The sequence below is a fragment of the Poecile atricapillus genome, chromosome 26 (assembly GCF_030490865.1).
Source record: "Poecile atricapillus isolate bPoeAtr1 chromosome 26, bPoeAtr1.hap1, whole genome shotgun sequence".
NCBI classification, from domain to species: domain Eukaryota; kingdom Metazoa; phylum Chordata; class Aves; order Passeriformes; family Paridae; genus Poecile; species Poecile atricapillus.
The window spans coordinates 555,049-581,968 of NC_081274.1; the positions used below are offsets into that span (position 1 = coordinate 555,049).

General features: G+C 47.3%; 1 protein-coding gene across 3 annotated transcripts in view; it reads left to right on the forward strand.

Moving 5' to 3' along the window:
• GABBR1 (gamma-aminobutyric acid type B receptor subunit 1) overlaps positions 1 to 26,920 on the forward strand; it is a 47,491-nt gene that overhangs the window by 12,410 nt on the left and 8,161 nt on the right. For all 3 annotated transcript variants that reach the window (XM_058857402.1, XM_058857401.1, XM_058857399.1), the window contains 14 exons: positions 30 to 190; positions 6,630 to 6,764; positions 9,198 to 9,368; positions 11,430 to 11,531; positions 13,553 to 13,618; positions 14,786 to 14,977; positions 15,648 to 15,890; positions 16,953 to 17,016; positions 18,464 to 18,541; positions 19,929 to 20,079; positions 20,785 to 20,917; positions 22,261 to 22,377; positions 24,879 to 24,986; positions 25,808 to 25,901. In XM_058857402.1, coding sequence (XP_058713385.1) covers positions 30 to 190; positions 6,630 to 6,764; positions 9,198 to 9,368; positions 11,430 to 11,531; positions 13,553 to 13,618; positions 14,786 to 14,977; positions 15,648 to 15,890; positions 16,953 to 17,016; positions 18,464 to 18,541; positions 19,929 to 20,079; positions 20,785 to 20,917; positions 22,261 to 22,377; positions 24,879 to 24,986; positions 25,808 to 25,901 — 1,815 coding nt within the window. The remainder of the gene's footprint in view (positions 1 to 29; positions 191 to 6,629; positions 6,765 to 9,197; positions 9,369 to 11,429; positions 11,532 to 13,552; positions 13,619 to 14,785; positions 14,978 to 15,647; positions 15,891 to 16,952; positions 17,017 to 18,463; positions 18,542 to 19,928; positions 20,080 to 20,784; positions 20,918 to 22,260; positions 22,378 to 24,878; positions 24,987 to 25,807; positions 25,902 to 26,920) is intronic.

Consider the following 26,920-nt stretch of genomic DNA (forward strand, 5'->3'; position numbering starts at 1 on the left):
GGGATGGATCCCGGTGTCCGGCGGATCAGGGAAGAAGGCCGTCCATGTGGGAGCGCTTTTCCCCATGTCCGGAGGGTGGCCGGGAGGGCAGGCGTGTCTGCCGGCCGTCAGGATGGCCCTGGAGGACATCAACGAGCGCAGGGACATCCTGCCCGACTACGAGCTGCGCCTCATCCACCACGACAGCAAGGTCAGGGAATTTCGATTGGAAATTTGGGATTATTTAGGAATTTGGGGTCAAAAACTGGGGTTTTGAGTCTGGATTTGGGTCAGGAATTGGGGTTTGGGTCAGGAATTGGGGTCAGGATTGGAGAAATTGGGGTCTGGGGACATCCTGCCCGACTACGAGCTGCGCCTCATCCACCATGACAGCAAAGTCAGGGGGTTTGGGATCAGAAATTCGGGATTATTTGGGAATTTGGGGTCAAAAACTGGGATTTTGGATCTGGATTTGGGTCAGGAATTGGGATTTCAGGTCGGGAATTGGAGTTTGGGTCAGGAATTGGGGTCAGGATTGGAGAAATTGGGGTTTGGGGACATCAAGGAGCACAGGGACATCCTGCCCTGAGTACGACAGCAAGGTTTGGGATCAGGAATTTGGGAATTTGGGGTCAAAACCTGGGATTTTGGGTCAGGAATTTGGGTCAGGAATTGGGATTTGGGTCAGAATTTGGGATTTGGGGCTGGGATTGGGGTCAGGATGGCCCTGGAGGACATCAAGGAGCGCAGGGACATCCTGCCCGACTACGAGCTGCGCCTCATCCACCACGACAGTAAGGTCAGGGGGTTTGGGATCGGAAATTCGGGATTATTTGGGAATTTGGGGTCAAAAACTGGGATTTGGGGTCAAAAACTGGGATTTTGGGGTCAAAAACTGGGATTTTGGGGCTGGATTTGGGGTCAGGAATTGGGATTTGGGGTCAGAAATTGGGGTCTGGGGACATCAAGGAGCACAGGGACATCCTGTCCTGAATATGATGGCAAGGTTTGGGATCAGGAATTTGGGATTTGGGGTCAGAAATTTGGGATTTTGGGTCTGGAATTTGGGTCAGGAATTGGGATTTGGGGTCGGGAATTTGGAGTTTGGGGTCAGGAATTGGGGTTTGGGGTCAGGAATTGGGGTCTGGGGACATCAACAAGCTCAGGGACATCCTGCCCGACTACGAGCTGCGCCTCATCCACCACGACAGCAAGGTGAGGGAATTTCAATCGGAAATTTGGGATTTGGGGTTGGAAATTCGGGATTTGGGGTCAAAAATTGGGGTTTGAGCGGGGTTTGGGGTCAGGAATTGGGGTTTGGGGACATCAACGAGCGCAGGGACATCCTGCCCGACTACGAGCTGCGCCTCATCCACCACGACAGCAAGGTGAGGGCTCGGAAATTTGGGATTTGGGATCGGAAATTTGGGATTTGGGGTCAAAAACTGGGATTTTGCATCAGGATTTGGAGTTTGGGTCAGGAATTGGGGTCAGGATTGGAGAAATTGGGGTCTGGGGACATCAAGGAGCACAGGGACATCCTGCCCCGAGTACGACAGCAAGGTTTGGGATCAGGAATTTGGGATTTAGGGCCAGGAATTTGGGATTTGGGGTCAGGAATTGGGGTTTGAGTGGGATTTGGGGTCAGGGATTTGGGTCAGGATTGGAGAAATTGGGGTTTGGGGACATCAAGGAGCGCAGGGACATCCTGCCCGACTACGAGCTGCGCCTCATCCACCACGACAGCAAGGTGAGGGAATTTCGATTGGAAATTTGGGATTATTTGGGAATTTGGGGTCAAAAACTGGGGTTTTGAGTCTGGATTTGGGTCAGGAATTGGGGTTTGGGGTCAGGAATTGGGGTCAGGATAGGTGAAATTGGGGTCTGGGGACATCCTGCCCGACTACGAGCTGCGCCTCATCCACCATGACAGCAAAGTCAGGGGGTTTGGGATCAGAAATTCAGGATTATTTGGGAATTTGGGGTCAAAAACTGGGATTTGGGGTCAAAAACTGGGATTTGGGGTCTGGATTTGGGTCAGGAATTGGGATTTGGGGTCAGGAATTTGGAGTTTGGGGTCAGGAATTGGGGTCTGGGGACATCAACGAGTGCAGGGACATCCTGCCCGACTACGAGCTGCGCCTCATCCACCACGACAGCAAGGTCAGGAATTTGGGAATATCTGGGAATTTGGGATTATTTGGGATCGGGAATTTGGAGTTTGGGGTCGGGAATTTGGGTCGGGATTGGGGAAATTGGGGTTGGGGGAAACCAGGAGAGGTTTGGGGGACAACGGGATGGGATTGGGATGGGACTGGGGGGAGTTTGGGGTCACTGGGATGGGACTGGGATCAATTTGGGGTCACTGGGACAGGATTAGGATCAGTTTGGGGTCACTGGGACAGGATTGGGGTCACTGGGATCAGTTTGGGGTCACTGGGACAGGATTGGGGTCACTGGGACGGGATTTGGATCAGTTTGGGGTCACTGGGACGGGACTGGGATCACTGGGATCAGTTTGGGGTCACTGGGATCAGTTTGGGGTCACTGGGACGGGATTTGGGATCACTGGGACAGGATTTGGATCAGTTTGGGGTCACTGGGACAGGACTGGGATCACTGGGATCACTGGGATCAGTTTGGGGTCACTGGGACGGGATTGGGGTCACTGGGACGGGACTGGGATCAATTTGGGGTCACTGGGATGGGACTGGGATCAATTTGGGGTCACTGGGACGGGACTGGGATCAATTTGGGGTCACTGGGACGGGACTGGGATCAATTTGGGGTCACTGGGATGGGATTGGGGTCACTGGGACAGGATTGGGATCAATTTGGGGTCACTGGGATCAGTTTGGGGTCACTGGGACAGGACTGGGATCACTGGGATCAGTTTGGGGTCACTGGGATGGGATTGGGGTCACGGACAGGATTTGGGGTCACTGGGACAGGATTGGGGTCACTGGGACAGGACTGGGATCACTGGGATGGGATTGGGGTCACTGGGACGGAATTAGGGTGGGATTTAGGGCTGGAATTTGGGGCCGGAATTTGGGATGGGGTCGGAATTTGGGTCAGGAATTTGGGTCAGGAATTTGGGATGGGGTCGGAATTTGGGGCCGGAATTTGAAGCTGGAATTTGGGATTGGGTCAGGAATTTGGGGCCGGAATTTGGGATTGGGGTCGGAATTTGGAGCCGGAATTTGGGGCCAGGAATTTGGGATTGGATCAGGAATTTGGGATTGGGTCAGGAATTTGAAGCTGGAATTTGGGATTGGGGCAGGAATTTGGGGCAGGAATTTGGAGCCGGAATTTGGAGCTGGAATTTGGGTCAGGAATTTGGGATTGGGGCAGGAATTTGGGGTCGGAATTTGGGATTGGGGATCCCTGGAATTCCAGGGGGGATCAGAAAATTTGGGGGGGCTCTGACTCAGCCCTCGGTGGGGGGGTCAGGAATTTTGGGAAGATTTGGGAATTTTGGGAGGATTTGGGAATTTTGGGAGGAATTTGGGAATTCTGGAGGGATTTGGGAGTTTTTTTATGGAATTTTTTTTTTTTTTTTCCCTGGGAATTTTTGGGAATTTTGGGGAGGGTGGGGGGCACCTCAAGGTGAAAGTGGGGGAGCCCCAAAATTCCCAAAAAATTCCCGGTGTCCATCCTGGGCTTCTCTTTTTTTTCCGTCCTTTTCAACCTCTGGGATTCCCAAATTTCAGGCCAAAATACCCCCAAAAATCCCAATTTTCAACCTCAAAAAAATCCCAATTTTCCCACTTAAAAACCCCCCAAAAATCCCAATTTTCCCTCAAAAAAATCCCCCAAAAATCCAAATTTTCCCTCAAAAAAAAAAAAAAACCAAAAATCCCGATTTTCCCACCTAAAACCCCCCAAAAATCTCAATTTTCACTCAAAAAAATCCCAATTTTCCCACCTAAAACCCCCCTAAAAATCCCAATTTTCCCTCCAAAAAAACCCAACTTTCCCTTTAAAAAATCCCAATTTTCCCACCTAAACCCCCCCAAAAACCCCAATTTTCCTACCTAAAAACCCCCCCAAAAAAACCCAATTTTCCTACCTAAAAACCCCCCCAAAAATCCCAATTTTCCCTTTAAAAAACCCCAATTTTCCCTTTAAAAAAATCCCAATTTTCCCTTAAAAAAATCCCAATTTTCCCACTTAAAAACCCCCCAAAAAATCCCAATTTTCCCTCAAAAAACCCTGAATTTTCCCACCTAAAAACCCCCCAAAAAATCCCAATTTTCCCCCCTAAAAACCCTAAAAAATCCCAATTTTCCCTTTAAAAAACCCCAATTTTGCCTTTAAAAAAATCCCAATTTTCCCTTAAAAAAATCCCAATTTTCCCACTTAAAAACCCCCAAAAAAATCCCAATTTTCCCTCAAAAAACCCCCAATTTTCTCCCCTAAAAACCCCAAAAAAATCCCAATTTTCTCCCCTAAAAACCCCAAAAAAATCCCAATTTTCTCCCCTAAAAACCCCCAAAAAATCCCAATTTTCCCCCCTCATCCCTCAGGATTTTTCCCGGAATTTTTTCCGTCCATCCCGGATTTTTTGGCCTTCCCAAATCCCCCTCAGGAACCCCCCGAAAATTCCATCCTCGGTTACCACGGCAACGCCGATGCTTCCATGGGAGTTGCCACGGCAACGGCTCCGGCTCCTTTTTCCGGACCCTTCCGTGCCCTGAATAATTCATGGATCCCCCTTTGGAACGGGGAAAAAAAAATGGGAAAAGTGGGGGAGGGGTTCTGTTATTTTTTAGGGAATTTTTTGGGGGTGTGGAATAAAAAAAATTGGGAAAATCGGGATTTTTTTGAGGGAAAAATGGGTTTTTTTGGATGAAAAATGTGGTTTTTTATAGGGGAGAAATGAGGATTTTAAGGGAAAAAAAATGGGGATTTTCCATGGAAAAATAAAGGAGTTTAAATTGAAATAAATTGATTTTTTTTTAATAATTAATGTTTTTATAAAATCGGGATTTTTGGGGTGAAAACCTGGATTTTCCGTTAAAAAAAATCGGGATTTTTTTTAACCCTCAAAAAGCTGAATTTTACCCCCCCCCCCCAAAAATTCAGATTTTCCCCAAAAAATCTGGATTTCTACCTAAAAAATTGGGGTTTTTTTCACCAAAACCTGGATTTTTCCCCAAAAAAATAAGGATTTTCCCCAAAAAACCAGGATTTTTTCCCAAAATCCGGGATTTTCCCCCCAAAAAATGGGATTTCCCCCCCCCAAAAATTGGAATTTTCCTCCTCAAATTCCCCTTTTTGGCTCATCCCAGATTTTCCCAAAAAATTCAATTTTTTCTCCCTAAAAATTGAATTTTCCTCCCCCAAAAAAACCTGGAATTTACCCCCCAAATCCCTGGAATTTTGGGGTAATTTTGGGATATTTTGGGATATTTTGGGGCAATTTTGGGGCCTTTTTTGGGGCAATTTTGGGATATTTTGGGGCCTTTTTTGGGGGCATTTTGGGGTTTTTTGGGGATTTTTTTGGGGCCATTTTGAGGTTTTTTTGGGGCAATTTTGGGATATTTTGGGGCCATTTTTGGGACAATTTTGGGGCCTTTTTTAGGGCAATTTTGGGGATTTTTTTGGCCATTTTGGAATCTTTTTTGGGCCATTTTTGGGTTTTTTTGGGGCCATTTTGGGGCAATTTTGGGACCTTTTTTTGGGCCATTTTGGGGTTGTTTTGGGGGGGGCATTTTTAGGATTTTTTTTGTCATTTTGGGATTTTTTTGGACCATTTTGGGATTTTTTGGGGCAATTTTGGGATTTTTTTGGGGTTTCTTTTGGGGCCATTTTGGGATTTTTTTGGGGCAATTTTGGGATTTTTTGGGGGTTTTTTTGGGGGCCATTTTGGGATTTTTTTGGGGCCATTTTGGGATTTTTTTTTTGGCAATTTTTTTTGGCCATTTTGGGATTTTTTGGCATTTTTTTGGGGCCATTTTGGGATTTTTTGGGGTCTTTTTGGGACCATTTTTGGATTTTTTTGGGGTTTTTTTTGGGGCCATTTTGGGATATTTTTGGGGCATTTTTTTGGGGTTGCTTTGGTGCCATTTTTGAGGCAAATTTGGGGTTTTTTGGGCCGAAACTGGGAATTCCTGGGAGGTTTTACTGGTTAAACTGGGATTTTGTCCCCTCAGTGTGACCTCAACCAGGCCTGGCGCCATTTTGGTTTCTGTGGCGCCATTTTGGCGCCATTTTTGAGGCGAATTTGGGGTTTTTTGGGCTGAAACTGGGAATTCCTGGGAGGTTTTACTGGTTAAACTGGGATTTTGTCCCCCCAGTGTGACCTCAACCAGGCCTGGCGCCATTTTGGTTTCCGTGGCGCCATTTTGGTTTCCGTGGCGCCATTTTGGTTTCTTTGGCGCCATTTTGGCGCCGTTTTTGAGGCAAATTTGGGGTTTTTTTGGCTGAAACTGGGAATTAATGGGAAGTTTTACTGGTTAAACTGGGATTTTGTCCCCCCAGTGTGACCTCAACCAGGCCTGGCGCCATTTTGGTTTCCATGGCGCCGTTTTGGTTTCTTTGGCGCCATTTTGGTGCCATTTTTAAGGCAAATTTGGGGTTTTTTGGGCCGAAACTGGGAATTCCTGGGAAGTTTTACTGGTTAAACTGGGATTTTGTCCCCTCAGTGTGACCCTGGCCAGGCCACCAAGTATCTCTACGAGCTCCTCTACAACGACCCCATCAAGATCATCCTCATGCCCGGCTGCAGCAGCGTCTCCACCCTGGTGGCCGAGGCCGCGCGGATGTGGAACCTCATCGTGGTGAGGAATTCCCGGGAATTTTTTAAGGGAATTAATCTGGGAATTTTTTGGGAATTTTTTAGGATTTTTAAAAAAATTTTTTGGGGATTTTTTTTGGGTTTTTTTTGGGATTTTTTGGGATTTTTGGGGGATTTTTTAGGGGATTTTTGGGGATTTTTTAGGGGTTTTTTTTAGGGTTTTTTTGGGGTTTTTTCAGGGATTTTCTGGATTTTGGGGGGATTTTTTTAGGGTTTTTGGGGATTTTTTGGGGATTTTTTTGCAGAATTTTTTGGATATTTTGGGATTTTTTTTGATGAATTTTTCTTGAGTTTTGGGGGATTTTTTTAGGGTTTTTTTGGTTATTGGGGATTTTTTGGGGGGGGGGTTTATATTTTGGGGTTTTTTTCAGGAATTTTCTGGATTTTGGGGGGATTTTTTTAGGGGTTTTTTGGGATTTTTTTGAGGAATTTTCTGGATTTTTGGGGATTTTTTTAAAGATTTTTTTTTTAAATTTTGGGGTTTTTTCAGGGATTTTTTTGGGATTTTTTTTGTGATTTTTGGGGGTTTTTTGGGGATTTTTTTGAGGAATTTTCTGGATTTTTGGGGAATTTTTTTTAGGTTTATTTGGGATTTTGGGGGGGATTTTTTTGAGGAATTTTCTTGATTTTTTTGGTGAAGTTTTGGGGAAATTTTGGGTGATTTTTGGGTGAAGTTTTGGGAGGATTTTTGGGGCAATTTCCTTAATTTTGAGAGCATTTTTTAATTTTTAAAAAAAATATTTTGGAATATTTTGGGAATTTGGGGGTGGATTTATTTTTAAATTTTCTTGATTTTGGGGGGATTTTTTTATTACATTTTTTTAATATTTTGGTGCTTTTTTGGGGGAATTTTTGGGGAGGAATTTTTAGGAATTTTGAGGATTTTTTTGGAAAATTTTGGGGGTTTTTCTCTTAATTTTTGGGGGGGGTTTAAATTTTTTTTAAAAATTATTTTGGGGAGTTTTTTTTTAATTTTCAGGGTGGAATTTTGGGGATTTTTTGGGAATTTTTCTGGAATCTCTCCCAGGTTTCCACTCCCAAATTTTTTCCCATCATTCCTGTCCCTCTCATCCTGTTATTCCCAGTTTTTCCCAGCTGTTCCCAGATTTTTCCTGTCACTCCCAGGTCGTTTTTCCCGGTTGTTCCCATCGCTCCCAGACCATTCCCAGATTTTTCCTGCCACTCCCAGACCATTCCCAGCACTCCGAGGCCATTCCCGTCACTCCCAGGTTGTTCCCGTCACCCCCATCCCCACAATTCCCACAATTCCCACAATTCCCACAATTCCCAGAATTCCCATTCCCAAAATTCCCACAATCCCCATCCCCATTCCCAAATTCCCACAATTCCCATAATTCCCACAATCCCCATCCCCAAAATTCCCTCATTTCCCATTCCCATTCCCAAATCCCCACAATTCCCACAATTCCAACAATTCCCATAATTCCCATTCCCAAATCCCCACAATTTCCACAATTCCCATCCCCAAACCCCCGAATTCCAACAATTCCCACCCCCACAATTCCCAAACCCCCAAATCCCCACAAATCCCAACAATTCCCATTCCCAAATCCCCACAATTCCCACAATTCCCATCCCCAAACCCCCATTTCCAAACCCCCAAAATTCCCATCGCCAATCCCCAAAATTCCCATTCCCAAACCCCCAAATCCCCACAAAATTCCCCCAATTCTCATTCCCAAATTGCCACAATTCCCATTCCCAAAATTCCCAAATTCCCAAAATTCCCACAATTCCCATCCCCAAAACCCCCAAATCCCAACAATTCCCTCATTTCCCATTCCCAAATCCCCCCAATTCCCACAATTCCAACAATTCCCATAATTCCCATTCCCAAATCCCAACAATTCCCACAATTCCCATCCCCGAACCCCCCAAATCTCAACAATTCCCACCCCCACAATTCCCAAACCCCCAAATCCCAACAATTCCCTCATTTCCATTCCCAAATCCCCACAATTCCCACAATTCCCATTCCCAAATCCCCACAATTCCAACAATTCCCACAATTCCCATTCCCAAATCCCCAGAATTCCCACAATTCCCATTCCCAAACCCCCAAATCCCAACAATTCCCTCATTTCCATTCCCAAATCCCCAAATCCCCAAATTCCAACAATTCCCACAATTCCCATTCCCAAATTTCCACAATTCCCATCCCCAAACCCCCAAATTCCCACAATTCCCATCCCCAAACCCCCCAAATCCCAACAATTCCCACCCCCACAATTCCCAAACCCCCAAAATCCCCAAAATTCCCTCATTTCCCATCCCCAAACCCCCAAATCCCAACAATTCCCACCCCCACAATTCCCAAATCCCCAAAATCCCCCCGATTCCCCCCCAAGAACCTTCCAGAAGCCCTTGACCGATCCCATTTTCCGGGAATTCCCAGCTTTCCTACGGCTCCAGCTCCCCGGCCCTTTCCAACCGCCAGCGATTCCCGACGTTTTTCCGGACTCATCCGTCGGCCACGCTCCACAACCCGACGCGAGTTCAGCTCTTCAAGAAGTGGGGCTGGACCAAGATCGCCACCATCCAGCAGACCACGGAGGTCTTCACCTCGGTAGGAATTCCCGGGAAAAAATTCCCCAAATTCCGATGGAATTCCGGGAAAAAAATTCCCCTCGGAATTGTGCGAAAAATTCCGGTGGAATTCCCGGAAAAATTCTGGTGGAATTCCCCCGAAAGTTTTGGTGGAATTCTCCAAAATTGTGTTGGAATTGTGCAAAAAAAAAAAACCTCTGGTGGAATTCTGGGAAGAAATTCCATCGGAATTCCCAAAAAATGGTGTTGGAATTCCATGGAAAATTCTGGTGGAATTTTGGGAAAAAATTCCGTTGGAATTGCCAAAAAAATTCTGGTGGAATTCTGGGAAAAATTCCGGTGGAATTCTGGGAAAAATTCTGGCAGAATTCTGGGAAAAATTCTGGTGGAATTCTGGGAAAAATTCTGGTGGAATTCTGGGAAAAAATTCCGTTGGAATTGTGTGAAAAATTCCGGTGGAATTCTGGGAAAAATTCTGGTGGAATTCTGGGAAAAATTCCATTGGAATTCTGTGAAAAATTCTGGTGGAATTCTGGGAAAAATTCTGGTGGAATTCCCAAAAAATTCTGGTGGAATTCCCCCAAAAGTTTTGGTGGAATTCTCCAAAATTGTGTTGGAATTGTGCAAAAAAAAAATTGTGGTGGAATTCTGGGAAGAAATTCCATCGGAATTCCCAAAAAATTGTGTTGGAATTCCATGGAAAATTCTGGTGGAATTTTGGGAAAAAATTCCGTCTGAATTCCCAAAATTGTGTTGGAATTCCCCAAAAAATTCCATCGGAATTCTCCGAAAATTCCATCAGAATTCCACAAAAAATTGTGTCGGAATTGCCCAAAAAATTCCATCGGAATTCCCCAAAAAAATCTGTTGTAATTCCTTGAAAAATCCCACTGGAATTCCCTGAAGAATTCCATCGGAATTCCACCAAAAATTCTGTTGGAATTCTTTGAAAAATCCCATTGGAATTCCCTAAAAAAATCCCATTGGAATTCCACAAGAATTCCATCAGAAAAATTCCCCAAAAATTCCATTGGAATTCCCAAAAAATTCCGTTGAAATTCCAAAAAAATTCTGTTGGAATTACCCCCAAAAATTCCATCAGAATTCCCAAAAAAATTCCATTGGAATTGCTCAAAAAATTCTGTTGGAATTCCCAAAAAAATTCTGGTGGAATTCTGGGAAAAAATTCCGTTGGAATTCCCAAAATTATGTTGGAATTCCGTAAAAAAATTCTGTTGGAATTCTGGAAAAAAATTGTGTCGGAATTGCCCAAAAAAATTCCATCAGAATTCCACCAAAAATTCCATTGGAATTCTCCAAAAATTCCATCAGAATTCCCAAAAAAATTTTTGGTGTCTCCAAACCCATTTTTTGTCTCCTCAACCCATTTTTGGTGTCTCCAAACCCATTTTTGGTGTCTCCAAACCCCATTTTTGGTGTCTCCAACTCCATTTTTGGTGTCTCCAAACCCATTTTTGGTGTCTCCAAACCCAACTTTGGTGTCTCCAAACTCCATCTTTGGTGTCTCCAACCCCATTTTTGGTGTCTCCAAACCCATTTTTGGTGTCTCCAACCCCATTTTTGGTGTCTCCAAACCCAGTTTTGGTGTCTCCAAACCCATTTTTGGTGTCTCCAACTCCATTTTTGGTGTCTCCAAACCCATTTTTGGTCTCCTCAACCCCATCTTTGGTGTCTCCAAACGCAACTTTGGTGTCTCCAACCCCATTTTTGGTCTCCTCAAACCCATTTTTGGTGTCTCCAAACCCAGTTTTGGTCTCCTCAAACCCATTTTTGGTGTCTCCAACCCCATTTTTGGTGTCTCCAAACCCAACTTTGGTGTCTCCAACCCCATTTTTGGTGTCTCCAAACCCATTTTTGGTCGTCTCCAAACCCATTTTTGGTGTCTCCAAACCCCATTTTTGGTGTCTCCAACCCCATTTTTGGTGTCTCCAACCCCATTTTTGGTGTCTCCAAACCCATTTTTGGTGTCTCCAACCCCATTTTTGGTCTCCTCAAACCCATTTTTGGTGTCTCCAACCCCATTTTTGGTGTCTCCAACCCCATTTTTGGTCCTCACCAGACCCTGGATGACCTCGACCAGCGGGTGAAGGAGGCCGGCTTGGAGATCACCTTCCGCCAGAGCTTCTTCTCCGACCCGGCCGCGCCCGTCCGGAACCTCAAGGTGAGACCTCAACCCCCACCCTGAGCTCCAACCCCACCCATGGGACCACCCTGAGGTCCAACCCTGAGGTCCAACCCCACCTTCAGGACCACCTTGAGGTCCAACCCCACCTTCAGGACCCCCCTGAGGTCCAACCCCACCCATGGGACCACCCTGAGGTCCAACCCCACCCATGGGACCACCCTGAGGTCCAACCCCACCCATGGGACCACCCTGAGCTCCAACCCCACCCATGGGACCACCCTGAGGTCCAGCCCCACCTTCAGGACCACCCTGAGGTCCAACCCCACCCATGGGACCACCTTGAGATCCAGCCCCACCTTCAGGACCACCCTGAGGTCCAACCCCACCCATGGGACCACCCTGAGGTCCAACTCTGAGGTCCAACCCCACCTTCAGGACCACCTTGAGGTCCAACCCCACCCATGGGACCCCCCTGAGGTCCAACCCCACCTTCAGGACCACCCTGAGGTCCAACCCCACCTTCAAGACCCCCCTGAGGTCCAACCCCACCCATGGGACCACCCTGAGGTCCAACCCCACCCATGGGACCACCCTGAGGTCCAACCCCACCTTCAAGACCCCCCTGAGGTCCAACCTCACCCTTGGGACCACCCTGAGGTCCAACCCTGAGGTCCAACCCCACCCATGGGACCACCCTGAGGTCCAACACCACCTTCAGGACCACCCTGAGGTCCAACCCCACCCATGGGACCACCCTGAGGTCCAACCCCACCCATGGGACCACCCTGAGCTCCAACCCCACCCATGGGACCACCCTGAGCTCCAACCCCACCCATGGGACCACCCTGAGCTCCAACCCCACCCATGGGACCACCCTGAGGTCCAACCCCACCTTCAGGACCACCCTGAGGTCCAACCCCACCTTCAGGACCACCTTGAGGTCCAACCCCACCTTCAGGACCCCCCTGAGATCCAACCCCACCCATGGGACCACCCTGAGCTCCAACCCCACCTTCAGGACCACCCTGAGCTCCAACCCCACCTTCAGGACCACCCTGAGGTCCAACCCCACCTTCAGGACCACCTTGAGGTCCAACCCTACCCATGGGACCACCTTGAGGTCCAACCCCACCTTCAGGACCACCCCAAGGTCCAACCCCACCCTTGGGACCACCCTGAGGTCCAACCCCACCTATGGGACCACCCCAAGGTCCAACCCCACCATTGGGACCACCCTGAGGTCCAACCCCACCCATGGGACCACCCTGAGGTCCAACCCTGAGGTCCAGCCCCACCTTCAGGACCACCCTGAGGTCCAACCCCACCTTCAGAACCACCCCAAGGTCCAACCCCACCCTTGGGACCACCCTGAGGTCCAACCCCACCTTCAGGACCACCCTGAGGTCCAACCCCACCCATGTGACCATCCTGAGGTCCAACCCCACCTTCAGAACCACCCTGAGGTCCAACCCCACCCATGGGACCACCCTGAGGTCCAACCCCACCCATGGGACCACCCTGAGGTCCAACCCCACCCTTGAGACCACCCTGAGGTCCAACCCCACCCATGGGACCACCCTGAGCTCCAACCCCACCCATGGGACCACCCTGAGGTCCAACCCCACCCATGTGACCACCCTGAGGTCCAACCCCACCTTCAGAACCACCCTGAGGTCCAACCCCACCCATGGGACCACCTTGAGGTCCAACCCCACCCATGGGACCACCTTGAGCTCCAACCCCACCTTCAGGACCACCCTGAGGTCCAACCCTGAGGTCCAACCCCACCCATGGGACCACCTTGAGCTCCAACCCCACCTTCAGGACCACCCTGAGGTCCAACCCTGAGGTCCAACCCCACCCATGGGACCACCCTGAGATCCAACCCCACCCATGGGACCACCCAAGGTCCCACCCCACCCTCAAACCCCTCCCCAACCATGGTGGACCCCCAAAACTCCATCGTGGTCAACCAGGAACGCCCAAAGCGGTGGGAGATGGACGTGTAATTATGCAAATGAGGTGGGCGTGGCTTAACGAGCCGTCCAATCCCGCAGCGCCAGGACGCTCGCATCATCGTGGGGCTCTTCTACGAGACCGAGGCGAGGAAGGTCTTCTGTGAGGTGGGAACGGTGGGAAGTGATGGATCACGGATGGATGGAGATGATGGTGATGATGGTGATGATGATGATGGTGATGATGGCGATGATGATGATGATGATGATGATGATGATGATGATGATGATGATGATGGTGATGGATCAATGGTGGATCAATGGTGGGAATTGATGGATCAATGATGGATCAGTGGTGGGAACTGATGGATCACGGATGGACACGGATGGAGATGATGATGATGATGGATCAGTGGTAGGAATTGATGGATCATGGATGGACATGGATGGAGATGATGGTGATGGATCGATGGTGGGAACTGATGGATCATGGACGGATGGAGATGATGATGATGATGATGATGATGATGGTGATGGTGACGATGCTGATGGTGATGGATCGATGGTGGGAATTGATGGATCATGGATGGATGGATGGAGATGATGATGATGGATCAGTGGTGGGAATTGATGGATCATGGGTTGTGGATGATGATGATGATGGATCAATGCTGATGGATCATGGATGGATGGAGATGGATGATGATGGAGATGATGAAGATGATGGATCGATGATGATGATGGATTGATCATGGAAATTGATGGATCATGGATGGAGATGGATGATGATGATGACAACAACGATGATGATGATGGATCAATGCTGACGGACCAACGATGAAGATCAGTGGTAGGATTTGATGGATCATGAATGGAGATGGATGATGATGACGATGATGATGATGACGATGATGATGATGATGGATCAATGGTGGGAATTGATGGATCATGGATGGAGATGAATGGTGGTGGTGATGATGATGATGATGACGATGATGATGATGATGATGATGATGACGATGACGATGATGATGATGGATCAATGGTGGGAATTGATGGATCATGGATGGATGGAGATGGATGATGATGGAGATGATGAAGATGATGGATCGATGATGATGATGGATTAGTGGTGGGAATTGATCGATCATGGATGGAGATGGATGGAGATGGATGGAGATGATGATGACGATGAATCAGTGGTGGGAATAGATGGATCATGGATGAACATGGATGACGACGACGATGATGATGATGGATCAATACCGATGGACCAACCACGAAGACCAACAGACGGATTCCCATGATGGATCTCGGATCTCCTCACCCTTCCAGGTCTACAAGGAGAAGCTCTACGGCAAGAAGTACGTCTGGTTCCTCATCGGTTGGTACGCGGACAACTGGTTCCGCATCAAGGACCCGGCCATCAACTGCACCGAGGCCGAGATGGCCGAGGCTGTTGAAGGCCACGTCACCACGGAGATCGTCATGCTCAACCCGGAGAACACCCGCAGCATCTCCAACATGGTACTGGGAGCACTGGGAGGACTGGGAGGACTGGGAGAACTGGGAGAACTGGGAGGGGTCAGCTGAGACAAGCGTTGGGTCAACCTTGGGTGGTCTCCAACCCAACCTTGGGTCAATTTTGGGTCAATTTTGGGTCAACCTTGGGTGGTCTCCAACCCAACCTTGGGTGGTCTCCAACCCAACCTTGGGTCAACCTTGGGTCAACCTTGGGTGGTCTCCAACCCAACCTTGGGTGTTCTCCAACCCAACCTTGGGTGGTCTCCAACCCAACTTTGGGTGGTGTCCAACCCAACCTTGGGCGTTCTCCAACCTAACCTTGGGTCAACCTTGGGTGTTCTCCAACCCAACCTTGGGTGTTCTCCAACCCAACCTTGGGTGGTCTCCAACCCAACCTTGGGTGTTCTCCAACCCAGCCTTGGGTGGTCTCCAACCCAACCTTGGGTGGTCTCCAACCCAACTTTGGGTCAACCTTGGGTCAACCTTGGGTGGTCTCCAACCCAATCATTGGTTGGGTGTTCTCCAACCTCACTTTGGGTCAACCTTGGGTGTTCTCCAACCCAACTTTGGGTCAACCTTAGGTCAACCTTGGGTGGTCTCCAACCCAACTTTGGGTCAACCTTGGGTGTTCTCCAACCCAACCACTGGGTGACCGTTGGGTGTTGTCCACCAGACGTCCCAAGAGTTCATCGAGAAGCTCCAGAAGAGGCTGGGGAAGAACCCGGAGGAGACCGGGGGGTTCCAGGAGGCTCCTCTGGCCTACGACGCCATCTGGGCCTTGGCCTTGGCCCTCAACAAGACGTCCCAAGAGTTGGTCAAGAAGGGTTTGAGGTTGGAGGACTTCAACTACAACAACAAAAACATCACGGACGAGATCTACCGGGCCCTCAACTCCTCGGCCTTCGAGGGCGTCTCGGTGGGTGGACATTGTCACCAGAATCCAGCTGTGGGTGGAGGGGACACCAAAGGTGTCACCAGAATCCAGCTGTGGGTGGAGGTGACATCAAAGGTGTCACCAGAATCCAGCTGTGGGTGGAGGTGACACCAAAAGTGTCACCAGAATCCAGCTGAGGGTGGAGGTGACATCAAAAGTGTCACCAGAATCCAGCTGTGGGTGGTGGTGACACCAAAAGTGTCACCAGAATCCAGCTGTGGGTGGAGGTGACACCAAAAGTGTCACCAGAATCCAGCTGTGGGTGGAGGTGATGTCAAAAGTGTCACCAGAATCCAGCTGTGGGTGGAGGTGACACCAAAAGTGTCACCAGAATCCAGCTGTGGGTGGAGGTGATGTCAAAAGTGTCACCAGAATCCAGCTGTGGGTGGAGGTGACATCAAAGGTGTCACCAGAATCCAGCTGTGGGTGGAGGTGACACAAAAAGTGTCACCAGAATCCAGCTGAGGGTGGAGGTGACATCAAAGGTGTCACCAGAATCCAGCTGTGGGTGGAGGTGACACCAAAGGTGACATCAAAATTCATCTTTGGGTGGAGGTGACACCAAAAGTGTCACCAGAATCCAGCTGAGGGTGGAGGTGACATCAAAGGTGTCACCAGAATCCAGCTGAGGGTGGAGGTGACACCAAAAGTGTCACCAGAATCCAGCTGTGGGTGGAGGTGACATCAAAAGTGTCACCAGAATCCAGCTGAGGGTGGAGGTGACACCAAAAGTGTCACCAGAATCCAGCTGTGGGTGGAGGTGACACCAAAAGTGTCACCAGAATCCAGCTGTGGGTGGAGGTGACATCAAAAGTGTCACCAGAATCCAGCTGTGGGTGGAGGTGACACCAAAAGTGTCACCAGAATCCAGCTGAGGGTGGAGGTGACACCAAAAGTGTCACCAGAATTTGTCCTTGGGTGGAGGTGACCTCAAGGGTGGCCCCAAAAGTCATTTTTGGGTGGAGGGGACATCAAAGGTGACACCAGCTGTGGGTGGAGGTGACACCGAGGGTGTCCCCAACGCCGTCCCCGTGTCCCCACCAGGGTCACGTGGTGTTCGACGCCAGCGGTTCCCGCATGGCCTGGACCCTCATCGAGCAGCTCCAAGGTGAGGGGACACCGGGGGATACCGGGGGACACCAGGGGACACCGGGGGACAACGTTGGGTGATGCTGAGGGACCTTTGGGTGACCTTGAGGGACCTTCAAGGACCTTTGGGTGACATTCAGGGACCTTCAAGTGACATTCAGGGACCTTCGGGTGACGCTGAGGGACCTTCAGGGACCTTTGGGTGACACTGAGAGACTTTCAGGGACCTTAAGGTGACATTCAGGGACCTTTGGGTGACACTGAGTGACCTTCAGGGACCTTTGGGTGACATTCAGGGACCTTTGGGTGACACTGAGAGACCTTTGGGTGACACTGAGGGACCTTTGGGTGATGCTGAGGGACCTTCAGGTGATGCTGAGGGACCTTCAGGTGACATTCATGGACCTTCGGGTGATGCTGAGGGACCTTGAGGGACTTTTGGGTGACACTGAGGGACCTTTGGGTGACCTTGAGGGACCTTCAGGGACCTTTGGGTGACTTTGAGGGACCTTCAAGTGACATTCAGGGACCTTCAGGTGATGCTGAGGGACCTTCAGGGACCTTTGGGTGACACTGAGAGACTTTCAGGGACCTTAAGGTGACATTCAGGGACCTTTGGGTGACACTGAGTGACCTTCAGGGACCTTTGGGTGACATTCAGGGACCTTTGGGTGACACTGAGTGACCTTTAGGGACCTTTGGGTGACATTCAGGGACCTTTGGGTGACACTGAGTGACCTTCAGGGACCTTTGGGTGACATTCAGGGACCTTTGGGTGACACTGAGGGACCTTTGGGTGACCTTGAGGGACCTTTGGGTGACATTCAGGGACCTTCAGGTGACACCAACCCCCTCTGGCTCCACCACCCATGGATGTCCTCAAGTGCCACCAGTGCCAGCCCCTGGTGTCACCTGTCCCGGTGTCACCTGTCCTGGTGTCCCCAAGGTGTCACCTGTCCTGGTGTCACCTGTCTGGTGTCCTCAAGGTGTCACCTGTCCATTGTCACCTGTCCCGGTGTCACCTGTCCCCAAGGTGTCACCTGTCCTGGTGTCACCTGTCCTGGTGTCACCTGTCCTGGTGTCCCCAAGGTGTCACCTGTCCCTTGTCACCTGTCCTGGTGTCACCTGTCCTGGTGTCCCCAAGGTGTCACCTGTCCTGGTGTCACCTGTCCCCTGTCACCCGTGCTGGTGTCACCTGTTCTGGTGTCACCTGTCCCTTGTCACCTGTCCCGGTGTCACCTGTCCCTTGTCACCTGTCCCAGTGTCACCTGTGCTGGTGTCACCTGTCCCGGTGTCACCCGTGCCGGTGTCACCTGTCCCCTGTCACCCATCCCAGTGTCCCCAAGGTGTCACCTGTCCCTTGTCACCTGTGCCGGTGTCACCTGTCCCCTGTCACCCATCCCAGTGTCACCTGTCCTGGTGTCACCTGTCCCGGTGTCACCTGTCCCCTGTCACCTGTGCCACAGGTGGGGTGTACAAGAAGATCGGGTACTACGACAGCACCAAGGACAACCTGTCCTGGTACAACAACGACAAATGGATCGGTGAGGAACAGGCGGAGAAACAACAGCGGGAAAAACGGGGAAAAACAACAGGAAAATGGGAAAAAACAACAGGAAAATGGGAAAAAACAACGGGAAAATGGGAAAAAACAACGGGAAAATGGGAAAAAACAACGGGGAAAAACAACGGGAAAATGGGAAAAAACAACGGGAAAATGGGAAAAAACAATGGGAAAATGGGAAAAAACAGTGGGAAAAATGGGAAAAAACAGCGGGAAAATGGGAAAAAACAATGGGAAAATGGGAAAAAACAACGGGAAAAAACAACAATGGGAAAATGGGAAAAAACAACGGGAAAAAACAACAACGGGAAAATGGGAAAAAACAACGGGAAAATGGGAAAAATGGGAAAAAACAACAATGGGAAAAACAACAACAGGAAAAACAACAACGGGAAAAACAACAACGGGAAAAACAGCAGGAAAAACAGATGGAAAAACAACAACGGGAAAATGGGAAAAACAACAATGGGAAAAACAACAATGGGAAAATGGGAATAAACAACGGGAAAATGGGAAAAAACAACGGGAAAATGGAAAAAAACAATGGGAAAATGGGAAAAAACAACGGGAAAATGGGAAAAAACAATGGGAAAATGGGGAAAATGGGAAAAAACAACAGGAAAAAACAATGGGAAAATGGGAAAAAACAACGGGAAAATGGGAAAAAACAACGGGAAAATGGGAAAAAACAATGGGAAAAACAACAACGGGAAAATGGGAAAAATGGGAAAAATGGGGAAAATGGGAAAAAACAATGGGAAAAACAACAATGGGAAAATGGGAAAAACAATGGGAAAAACAACAACGGGGAAAACAACAATGGGAAAAAAGCAGGAAAAACAATGGGAAAAACAACAACGGGAAAAATGGGGAAAAAAATGGGAAAATGGGAAAAACAATGGGAAAATGGGAAAAACTGGGAAAAACAGGAAAAATGGGAAAAAATGGGAAAAATTGGGAAAAAATAGGAAAAATGGGAAAAAAATGGGAAAAATGGGGGGAAATGGGAAAAACTGGGAAAAACCGGTGGAAAACTGGGAAAAACTGGGAAAAAATGGGAAAAAATGGGAAAAATGGGAAAAACTTGGGAAAAACTGGGAAAACTGGGGAAAACTGGGAAAAAACTGGGAAAAATGGGGGAAAATGGGAAAAAAATGGGAAAATAGGAAAAACTTGGGAAAAACTGGGAAAAATATGAGAAAATGGGGGAAAACTGGGAAAAATGGGGGAGGGGGAAGGAAAAGCAAAGAAAAAATGGGGAAAATGTGGAAAAAATGAGGAAAAATGGGAAAAAAATGCTGCAAATCCTCCCGGATTTTCCCAAATTCCTGAATTTTTTTGGGATTTGTCCCAATTTTTGTGCCCAGGGGGGTCCCCTCCGGCCGATTACACCAAGGTGATCACAACGTTCCGCTTCCTTTCCCAAAAATTGTTCATTTCCGTCTCGGTGTTGGCGTCGTTGGGAATCGTCCTGGCCGTCGTTTGTTTGGCTTTCAACATCTACAACGGGCACGTGAGGTGGGAAAATTCCCGAATTCCCAAGAATTCCCAGAAATTCCCATCAAATTCCCAAAAATTCCGGGGATTTTGTGGGTTTGGAGGGAAAAAATCCCGGATTTTTAGGGGTTTAAGTGAAAAAAATCCTGATTTTTTGGTGGTTTAAATGACAAAAATTCTGATTTTTAGGGGTTTTAGTGAAAAAAATCTTGAATTTTGGGTGTTTAAGTGAAAAAAATCCTGAATTTTAGGGGTTTAAGGGAAAAAAAATCTGAATTTTAGGGTGTTTAAGGGAAAAAACCTGGGAAAAACAGGATAAAGAGGAGGGAAAATGGTAAAAAACAGGAAAAATTGGGAAAATCTGGGAAAAAGGGGGAAAAAAAGGAGGGAAAATGATAAAAAACAGGGAAAAATGGGGATTACCTGGGAAAAATGGGAGAAACAGGGAAAAAAAGGAGGGAAAATGGTAAAAAACAGGAAAAATCTGGGAAAACCTGGGAAAAACGGGAAAAACAGGGAAAAAAGGAGGGAAAATGGTAAAAATCAGGAAAAATTGGGAAAAAATGGGAAAATTTGAGAAGAACTTCAACAAACAACGGAAAAAAAATCTGGGAAAACTTGGAAAAAACGGGAAAAATCCTTCCCAAGTGGTGACGTCATCGGGATTTTCCCGGTTTTTTCTTGGGGAGGAGGGGAAATTCCTCATTCCCGGATTTTTTTTTCCAGGTATATCCAGAATTCCCAGCCCTACCTGAACAATATGACGGCCGTGGGATGCACCCTGGCGCTCGCCGCCGTTTTTCCGTTGGGATTGGACGGATATCACATCGGACCCGGAATGTTCCCGTTCGTGTGCCAGGTGGGAATGGGAAAACTGGGAAAAATTGGGGAAAAATGGGGAAAAATGGGACTAGAATGGGGGAAAATGGGGAAAAATGGAGGAAAATGGGGGGAAAATTGGGAAAAATCAGATTGGAATGGGGAAAAATGGGGGAAAATGGGATGGGAATGGGGGAAAATGGGGAAAAATGGGGGAAAAATGAGGAAAATGGGATTGGAATGGGGGAAAAGGGGGAAAATTGGGAAAAAATGGGGAAAAAATGGGGAAAAAATGGGGAAAAAAGGGGAAAAAATGGGGAAAATGGGATTGGAATGGGAAAAATAGGGGAAAATGGGGAAAAATGGGGAAAAAAGGGGAAAAGGGGGGAAAATGGGGGAAAAATGGGGAAAATGGGATTGGAATGGGGGAAAATGGGGAAAAAAGGGGGAAAGTGGGGGAAAATGGGGGGAAATGGGGAAAAAATGGGGAAAATGGGATTGGAATGGGGGAAAATGGGGAAAATTGGGAAAAAATGGGGAAAAAATGGGGGAAAATGGGGAAAAAATGGGGAAAAAATGGGGAAAATGGGATTGGAATGGGGGAAAATGGAGAAAAAAGGGGAAAAGTGGGGGAAAATGGGGGGAAATTGGGAAAAATGGGGGAAAATGGGATGGGAATGGGGAAAATGGGGAAAAATGGGGGGAAAATAGGGGGAAAATTGGGAAAAATGGGATTGGAATGGGAAAAATAGGGGAAAAGGGGGGAAAATGGGGAAAAAATGGGGAAAATGGGATTGGAATGGGGGAAAATGGGGAAAATGGGGGAAAATGGGAAAAAATGAGGGGAAAATGGGAAAAAATGGGGGAAAATGGGGAAAAATGGGGAAAATGGGATTGGAATGGGGGAAAATGGGGAAAAATGGGGAAAATGGGGAAAAATGGGGAAAAATGGGGAAAATGGGATTGGAATGGGAAAAACAGGGGAAAATGGGGGGAAATGGGGAAAAATGGGGAAAAATGGGGAAAAAATGGGATTGGAATGGGGGAAAATGGGGAAAATGGGAGAAAAATGGGGGAAAATTGGATTGGAATGGGGGAAAATGGGAAAAATGGGGGAAAATGGGGTAAATGGGATGGGAACAGTCGGAAATCCAACCAGGAATGGGAATAAACAGAGCAGGAATGGTCGGGAACAGTCGGAACAGTCGGAATAAACTCAACCAAACCAACCCAAACCCCAAAACCAGACCCCAAATTCCCGGAGGCACCACCAAAAAACTCCACCAAAACCACCCAGAAAAAAGCAGGAAAAAAACCCAGGAACGGGAATTGCGGGAAGGGGAAGATCCCGGTGGGAATTCCGAGAATTCCGGTGTTTTCCAGGCGCGGTTGTGGCTGTTGGGATTGGGATTCAGCCTGGCCTACGGCAGCATGTTCACCAAGATCTGGTGGGTGCACACCGTGTTCACCAAGAAGGACGACAAGAAGGACAAGAGGAAGGTGAGGAATTCCCGGGAATTTCCTTGGGAAAAGGGCGGGAATTCCCCACTGGGAATTGGGATCCCGGTTTTCCGTCGAAATCCCGGTTTTCTGTTGGGATTTGGGTTTGATTTTCTGGGATTTGGGTGTTGGGATCCCGGTTTTCCATCGGGATTTGGGGGTGATTTGTTGGGATTTGGGTGTTGGGATCCCAGTTTTCCGTTGGGATCCAGGTTTTCCATCGGCATCCCGGTTTTCTGTTGGGATTTGGGTGTGATTTGTTGGGATTTGGGTGTTGGGATCCCACTTTTCCACTGGAATCCCGGTTTTCCATCAGGTTCCAGGTTTTCCATTGGGATCTGGATGTGATTTGTTGGGATTTGGGTGTTTGGATCCCAGTTTTCCATCAGGATCCCGGTTTTCCATTGGGATCCTGGGGTTTTTTTCAGGATCTGGATGGGATTTGTTGGGATTTGGGTGTTTGGGATCCGGGATTTCTGTTGGGATCCTGGTTTTCCATCAGGATCCCGGTTTTTCATTGGGATCCAGGTTTTCCATCGAAATCCCGGTTTTCTGTTGGGATTTGGGTGTGATTTTCTGGGATTTGGGTGTTGGGATCCCAGTTTTCCACTGGAATTCCGGTTTTCCATCGGGTTCCAGGTTTTCCATTGGGATCTGGATGTGATTTGCTGGGATTTGGGTGTTGGGATCCAGGTTTTCCATTGGAATCCCAGTTTTCCATCAAGATCCCAGTTTTTCGTTGGGATCTGGGTGTGATTTTCTGGGATTTGGATGTTGGGATTCCAGTTTTCCATCGGGATCCCGGTTTTCCGTTGGGATCCCGGTTTTCCATCGGGTTCCAGGTTTTCCATTGGGATCTGGGTGTGATTTGTTGGGATTTGGGTGTTGGGATCCAGGTTTTCCATTGGAATCCCGGTTTTCCATTGGGATCTGGATGGGTTTTTTTGGGATTTGGGTGTTGGGATCCCAGTTTTCCATCAGGATCCCGGTTTTCCATTGGGATCCTGGGTTTTTTTTCAGGATCTGGATGTGATTTGTTGGGATTTGGGTGTTTGGGATCCGGGATTTCTGTTGGGATCCAGGTTTTCCATCGAAATCCCGGTTTTCTGTTGGGATTTGGGGGTGATTTGTTGGGATTTGGGTGTTGGGATCCCAGTTTTCCATCGGGATTTGGGTGTGATTTGTTGGGATTTGGGTGTTGGGATCCCGGTTTTCTGTTGGGATCCAGATTTTCCATTGGGATCTGGATGTGATTTTCTGGGATTTGAGTGGTTGGGATCCCGGTTTTCCATCAGGATCCCGGTTTTCCATTGGGATCCTGTTTTTTTTTCAGGATCTGGATGTGATTTGTTGGGATTTGGGTGGTTGGGATCCCAGTTTTCCATTGGAATCCCAGTTTTCCATCAAGATCCCAGTTTTTTGTTGGGATCTGGATGGGTTTTTTTGGGATTTGGGTGTTGGGATCCCGGTTTTCCATCGGGATCCCGGTTTTCCATTGGGATCTGGGTGTCATTTTCTGGGATTTGGGTGTTAGGATCCCGGTTTTCCATTGGAATCCCAGTTTTCCATTGGGATCCCAGTTTTCCATCGGGATCCCGGTTTTCCATTGGAATCCCAGTTTTCCATCGGGATCCCAGTTTTCCATCAGGATCCCGGTTTTCCATTGGGATCCCGGTTTTCTTTCAGAATCCAGGTGCTCCCCTCCGTTCCAGTGACCGGGAATTCCCACTGTCAATGACCAGGAATTTCTGGGAATTTCTGGGAATCTCTGGGAATTTCCTGTGACCAGGAATTTCTGGGAATTTCTGCCACCAGTGACCGGGAATTTTCGGTGTCAATGACTGAGAATTTCTGGGAATTTTTGCTGTCAATGACCGGGAATTTCTGGGAATTCCTGGGAATTTCCGCTGTCAATGACAGAAAATTTTCAGGGAATTTCCAGGAATTTTCAGTGTCAATGACCGGGAATTTCTGGGAATTTCTGCTGTCAATGACTGAGAATTTCTGGGAATTTCCGGGAATTTCCAGGAATTTCTGCTGTCAATGACTGGGAATTTCTGGGAAATTCCAGGAATTTCTGGTGACTGGGAATTCCCACTGTCAATGACCAGGAATTTCCGGGAATTTTTGCTATCAATGACTGGGAATTTCTGGGAATTTCCTGGAATTTCTGCTGTCATTGACCAGGAATTCCCAGGAATTTTCAGGAATTTTTGCTGTTAATGACTGAGAATTTCCAGGAATTTCTGGGAATTTCTGGGAATTTTTGCTATCAATGACCGGGAATTTCCAGGAATTTCTGGGAATTTCCGCCATTGATAACCAGGAATTTCCACTGTCAATGACTGAGAATTTCTGGAAATTTCTGGGAATTTTCGCTGTCAATGACCGGGAATTTTGGGGAATTTTTGCTGTCAATGCCTGGGAATTTCTGGGAATTTCCGGGAATTTCCGGGAATTCTCCTGGAATTTTCCGTTGAGCGGGAATTCTGTCATTCCAGAGCCTGGAACCTTGGAAGCTCTACGCCACCGTGGGGGGTCTGGTGGGATTGGACGTGGTGACGTTGAGCGTGTGGCAAATCGTGGATCCCCTGCACCGAACCATCGAGGTGGGAATTCCGGAAAATTCCGGAAAATTCCGGGAATTCCGGAAAATTCCGGAAAATTTTCCGAGAGTTTTGGGGTTCATTGAGAGTTTTTTTGGGGGGGGTTTTGCTTTGAAATGGTTCAAAATTCAGGGAAAATTTATGGGAAAAGGATTGAAAATTCACCGAAATGTGAATAAATAATCCCAAAACTTCCCCTAAAAAATTCCTAAAAGCTCCAAAATTTGCCCCAAAAATCCCTAAAAATCCCAAACTACCTAAAAAAAATCCCTAAAAATCCCCCAAAACTTCTCCCAAAAATCACTAAAAAGTCCCAAAAAATCCCTAAAAATTCATAAAAATCCCCCAAAATTCCCAAAAAATCCCTAAAAATTAAAAAAAAATCCCCCCAAAAATCCCAAAAATCCCAAAAAATTCCCCAAAAATCCCCCAAAATTCACAAATACCCCCAAAATCCCTAAAAATTCCCAAAACCACCCCAAAAAATCCCCCAAAATTCCCAAATCTCCCAAAAAAATCCCAAAAAAACCCTAAAAATTCCCAAAAAATCCCTAAAAATTCCCAAAAAATCCCTAAAAATTCACAAATCTCCCCCCAAAATCCCAAAAAATCCCTAAAAATTCCCCAAACCACCCCAAAAAATCCCTAAAAATTCACAAACATCCCCAAAAATTCCTAAAAAAATCCCTAAAAATTCCCAAAAAATCCCTAAAAATTCCCAAAAAATCCCTAAAAATTCCCAAAAATTCTCAAAAATCCCTAAAAATTCCCCAAAATCCCCAAATCCCTTCCCAAGGCTCGATTCCGGGTTGTTTTTTTCCCAGGAATTCACCAAGGAGGAGCCCAAGTCGGACATGGACGTGTCCATCCTGCCCCAGCTCGAGCACTGCAGCTCCGCCAAGATGAACACCTGGCTCGGTGCGGAATTCCAGGAATTTGGGGAAAAATTTGGGAATTTTAGGGAAAATTGGGGAATTTTAGGGAAAATTGGGGAATTTTCAGGGAAAATTGGAGAAAATTTGGGGGAAAATTTGGGGTTTTTAGGGTGAATTTAGGGGAAAAATTGGGATTTTTAGGGCAAATTTGGGGAAAAATTTGGGGTTTTTAGAGTGAATTTAGGGAAAAAATTGGGATTTTTTGGGGAAATTTGGAAAAATTTGGGATTTTTGGGAAAAATCTGGGAATTTAGGGAAAGTTGGGGAAAATTTTGGGGAAAATTTGGGGTTTTTAGGGTGAATTTGGGGTAAAATCCGGGATTTTTAAGGTGAATTTGGAGGTCTCGGCTCCGCCAAGATGAACACCTGGCTCGGTGCGGAATTCCGGGAATTTGGGGAAAAATTTGGGAATTTTAGGGAAAATTTGGGGATTTTAGGGAAAATTGGGGAAAATTTTGGGGAAAATTTGGGATTTTTAGGGTGAATTTAGGGAAAAAATTGGTATTTTTAGGGAAATTTGGGGATTTTGGGGATAAATTTGGGAATTTTAGGGAAAATTTGGGATTTTGGGGAAAATTGGGGAAAATTTGGGAGAAAATTTGAGATTTTTAGGGTGAATTTTGGGGAAATTTCAGGTGAATTTGGAGTTTTTAAGGTTAATTTAGGGAAAAATTGGGATTTTCAGGGGAAATTTGGGATTTTAAGGGCAAATTTGGGAGAAATTTGGGAAAATTGGGGATTTTTAGGGTGAATTTGGGGAAAAATTTGGGATTTTTAGGGCAAATTTGGGGGAAATTTGGGATTTTTAGGGTGAATTTGGGAGAAATACGGGAAAATTTGGGATTTTCGGGGTGATTTTCTGGGATTTCAGGAAAATTTGGAATTTTTAAGGTGAGTTTGGGTTTTTTAGGGCAAATTTGGGAAAAATTTGGGATTTTTAGGGTGAATTTGGGGGAAATTGGGAAAATTGGGGATTTTTAGGGTGAATTTGGGGGATTTTGA